The sequence below is a fragment of the Cydia amplana genome, chromosome 16, assembly GCF_948474715.1.
Source record: "Cydia amplana chromosome 16, ilCydAmpl1.1, whole genome shotgun sequence".
Classification (NCBI taxonomy): domain Eukaryota; kingdom Metazoa; phylum Arthropoda; class Insecta; order Lepidoptera; family Tortricidae; genus Cydia; species Cydia amplana.
The window spans coordinates 2,825,927-2,830,658 of NC_086084.1; the positions used below are offsets into that span (position 1 = coordinate 2,825,927).

Sequence of the window (4,732 nt, forward strand, 5' to 3'; positions counted from 1 at the left end):
AGATCAAAGTACCTCATATAATAAGTGCAGTTGCACAAGTTTTATGAGAAACTTTAAAAAGAATAAAAATTAAAAACTATTTTTTGACATTTTTTGTATGATTTGTCTTGTATGCATCCCAGACAGTTTGCACTGTAAGGTCAATGTGGCTAATTCCGTCATAGGGACTATTCCGTCTTCTAGTGTTTTTCTCAAACAATAAACAAAATTGATAATTTCGACAAAGCAATGATTGCTTTAAGTTTCAGCAATCAAAAGCAGATGGTTTTTACTTCTTACGATTGAAAATCAAAGAAATATACACACATGGACAGAATAGCCCCTATGAACTACTATTACTTACTTATTTTTACAGCGCATTGGCATTTGCTGTAATGCTGTAATGTAATTTTATCTCAATAAATATCAATATCAATGATGGAATTAGGCACATTGTCTGTAATTTATAATTTCAAGGTTGTTCATTCAGTAGCAAATTTTTCTCAAGGGCATACCAAGGGTTAAGCTGTTTACGATTGTGCAGACTGATTACATTTTATCATAAGATTAAATTACATGCATGCTTGATTGCGTTGATTGTGACAATCATGATTATTGGAGTGGTATTGGGCCTTTGAGTGACATGTCGACCAGGTATTGATCTATTGTGACGGCCCTTTAAAGTTGTATCTAGAAAATTACAGATGCTTTGGGCCGTAATGTTCTGTACCTCATAGGGTTGCAATACATGCCACCCTAAGTAGGTATTTCTTTTTGACATTAATGGTCCACAGGAGCAGAGAATGTGCATTGCAGTCTGCTCTGACTCCTGGCATCATGATTGTCTGGTCTTAAAAAATCAGGAGTTTTTTATGTCCCAATTATTTTAATAGAATAGTTTTACATTCTTTCTAGGGCTGCCATCTCTAAATTCGTCGAAGCTGGACAAAGACTTAAATAAACCCGGACATTTGGCGAAAATCGCATTTTTTTCCCGGAGTTGTCCTAAAATAATATTATTAAAAAGACAATTAAATTCAATAAGGTGTTTACTTTTAGAAAACCTCCCCGGACAGCCTCCAAACTAGGACAAATGCGGGAAAACCTGGATGGATGGCAGCCCTAAATATTTCCTATTACATCCACGCAATGAACCAGCCCAGAGAGTTAGTGTCTAGTGTTTAGGTTGTGTATTGAATAAATACAGTTATATTTAGATTTTCTGTTCACATTTCACTGAATAGTATAAATATTTCGAATAGTTTCTTATATTGGTACTCTTCTAATTAACTTCGAATTAGGAATGAGTTAATTGTTTTGATTCAAATATAGCAATTAAGTCAACAAGTAACCTTTCATTAATGGAATTCTTTAATAGTCATTGTAAATAGGAATTCAATGCAATTAGAAAAAGTGTAAAGAAACAACAAGACTTAGTGGCTGAGTCACATCTTTACGCATTAGTAACCACTGCTTTCTTTAAAATACATTATTATTGTAGACATTAAAAACAATTAAACTTTTTAAAAGTATACATATAGTTTTCATTATGATTCTAACTTTAGTAGATATCGAGAAGCATCTTTAATGTAATGGGCAATTAATGTGACGATAACCCGTACTTTACACATAAAATCTGGCAGTATTTATCACTAATCAACTGTATAGACAGCGGAGAAAATAATAGTGAAACGTCACTTACCGTGTAGTAGGAGAGGAGTCCGGCATTTTCATCCAGAACGAACCACCGATACTGCCAACCTTTCATCACATTCGTCCATTTACTTAAGGAACCCTCCATCATGATTATTTAAATCCAAAATATGATGTCGAAAGTCATGAAAAAACTAAAAACAGTAAATTTTTCACTGCCGCAAAGGCCCACCACCATAAATAATCCATATGTTTGACATTTCGTTGGCAGAATACCAGTGTTGCCAACGTAACAGCTGCTGCTTCGTGCGCTCGTTCGGCTTCTAGGTATGTTGAGTAGGTAATCGATTCTTACTATTTACAATCGATTTGAACAATATATTGAAAGAAATAAAATTACTTATCCTTTACATCAAAGATCTTGGAAAAAGCTACTCTAGAAATAGTTAATCAATTGAACTACCTTACGTGAGTAGCTTTTGTAAAGGCCTGCAACGTAATATCCGTATCACACTACCGCACCGCACCGCGACCTTCGTGCGGTGCGATAGTGTGTTATGGCTTTAACTTTTGATCTCTATTTGCCTCTCTTTCTAACAAAAGTGAGTTCAGGTTGCAGGATTACAGGCTATAAAAAAGTGTGTGACAGCTCCGACCAAGGACCGGAAAACCCCTCTTTACGCTTAATCCTATCCATTCGGTAACCCAATCAATTCGGTTACCGTATCATTCGGTAACCCTATCATACTGTTACCTGATTGTAACGGTAAGCTTATTGAAACGGTAACCTTAACCTTTAACCGAGTTAATCTCAAAACCCCATCGCGTTAGGGTTTTTGTTAGGGGTTTTTAACCGGTTTTTATTCAGTTATGGTAACCTTTATTATCGGTTGCTTATTGGTTTGCTACATTCGTATTTAGTGATGTGCCGTCAGTCAAATACCTACTAAAAGAAAAAGTTAATTTATTAATAGAACTAATAGTTTATTTTGTTATTTTTGTATTTTTTTTTTAATTTTGCTTATTTTAATGTTTTTGTTTATTTTAATGTTTTTGTTTATTTTACTTATTTTGTCTATTTTTTTATTTTGTTTATTTTACTTATTTCATTTATTTTATTTGTCATTAATTTTGTTAATTTTATTTATATAATTTATTTTGATTATTTTGATTATTTTATTTATTTTGTTTATTTTTTTTTATTTTTTATTTTATGTATTTGATTTACTTTATTTACTTTATTTACTTTATTTACTTTATTTACTTTATTTACTTTATTTACTTTATTTACTTTATTTACTTTATTTACTTTATTTACTTTATTTACTTTATTTACTTTATTTACTTTATTTACTTTATTTACTTTATTTACTTTATTTACTTTATTTACTTTATTTACTTTATTTACTTTATTTACTTTATTTACTTTATTTACTTTATTTACTTTATTTACTTTATTTACTTTATTTACTTTATTTACTTTATTTACTTTATTTACTTTATTTACTTTATTTACTTTATTTACTTTATTTACTTTATTTACTTTATTTACTTTATTTACTTTATTTACTTTATTTACTTTATTTACTTTATTTACTTTATTTACTTTATTTACTTTATGTACTTTATTTACTTTATTTACTTTATTTACTTTATTTACTTTATTTACTTTATTTACTTTATCTACTTTATCTACTTTATCTACTTTATCTACTTTATCTACTTTATCTACTTTATCTACTTTATCTACTTTATCTACTTTATCTACTTTATCTACTTTATCTACTTTATCTACTTTATCTACTTTATCTACTTTATCTACTTTATCTACTTTATCTACTTTATCTACTTTATCTACTTTATCTACTTTATCTACTTTATCTACTTTATCTACTTTATTTACTTTATTTACTTTATTTACTTTATTTACTTTATTTACTTTATTTACTTTATTTACTTTATTTACTTTATTTACTTTATTTACTTTATTTACTTTATTTACTTTATTTACTTTATTTACTTTATTTACTTTATTTACTTTCTTTACTTTCTTTACTTTCTTTACTTTATTTACTTTATTTACTTTAGTTACTTTAGTTACTTTAGTTACTTTTAGTGTTGAGTCGCTCACTCGTGAGGCACCTCATTTGTACCACTCATTTTGTTAATTTGTCGCAGTACTTCGTACCGCAAAAATGTCTTACTTCACTCCTCTATTCATTTTACTCATTTACTCGCGCGCATCACAAACACCTCTTGCCACACAAATCATTCACACACTTCAAATTTCAAAAAAACTCTTATCCGTTCAAATTCACTCGCGAGTCTCGCGACCCTCAAAACTCATACACTCCTCACAACTCGCAACAGAGTCCCTGGATTGCGCGAGGCGCTAGGTGCTCGCCTGCTCGCCGACACTCAAAACTCAAATGTCTCAAATGAAGAAACGAGTAATGATCCACACTGTCAACTGCCGAACTACAAACCTTATTGCAACGACAAAAGGTCCACCGAGAAATGCGTTGAGTTTGTACCACTCACCGCCTCTCTGTGACATGAACCCCTCAAAAATCCTTTCAAAATGAAACAACGAATTAGAAATACCCAAAGAGGGAGTGAGACCGACACGCGACGTACTTGAATATCGCTTCGCGTCACCACCGAAAATACGTTAACAATTAAACACGAAAGACAACAAGCGTAAGCGCTGCAAGCTTTCATACATCTTAAAAAAATTGTCGCTGTTGGAATTAATTGAATAGTTGACGCTGAAAATATGCTAGTACCTCACCTCATTTGAAGTAAGACATTGTAACACCTCATTTTAGAAAATGAGGTACTCATACAAACTCATTTTAAATTGATGTCCTACCCATCACTAGTTACTTTAGTTACTTTAGTTACTTTAGTTACTTTAGTTACTTTAGCTACTTTATTTACTTTATTTACTTTAGTTACTTTAGTTACTTTATTTACTTTATTTACTTTATTTACTTTATTTACTTTATTTACTTTATTTACTTTATTAATTTATTTACTTTATTAATTTATTTACTTTATTTACTTTATTAATTTATTTACTTTATTTACTTTATTTACT

At 30.1% G+C, this 4,732-nt stretch overlaps 1 protein-coding gene across 1 annotated transcript in view; it reads right to left on the minus strand.

Moving 5' to 3' along the window:
- Positions 1 to 1,890, minus strand: part of LOC134655430 (oxysterol-binding protein-related protein 9) — a 140,213-nt gene extending 138,323 nt beyond the window's left edge. The window contains exon 1 of the mRNA XM_063510898.1: positions 1,682 to 1,890. Within this exon, the coding sequence (XP_063366968.1) occupies positions 1,682 to 1,783 (102 nt within the window). The 5' untranslated portion in view covers positions 1,784 to 1,890. The remainder of the gene's footprint in view (positions 1 to 1,681) is intronic.
- Positions 1,891 to 4,732: the final 2,842 nt, after the last annotated feature.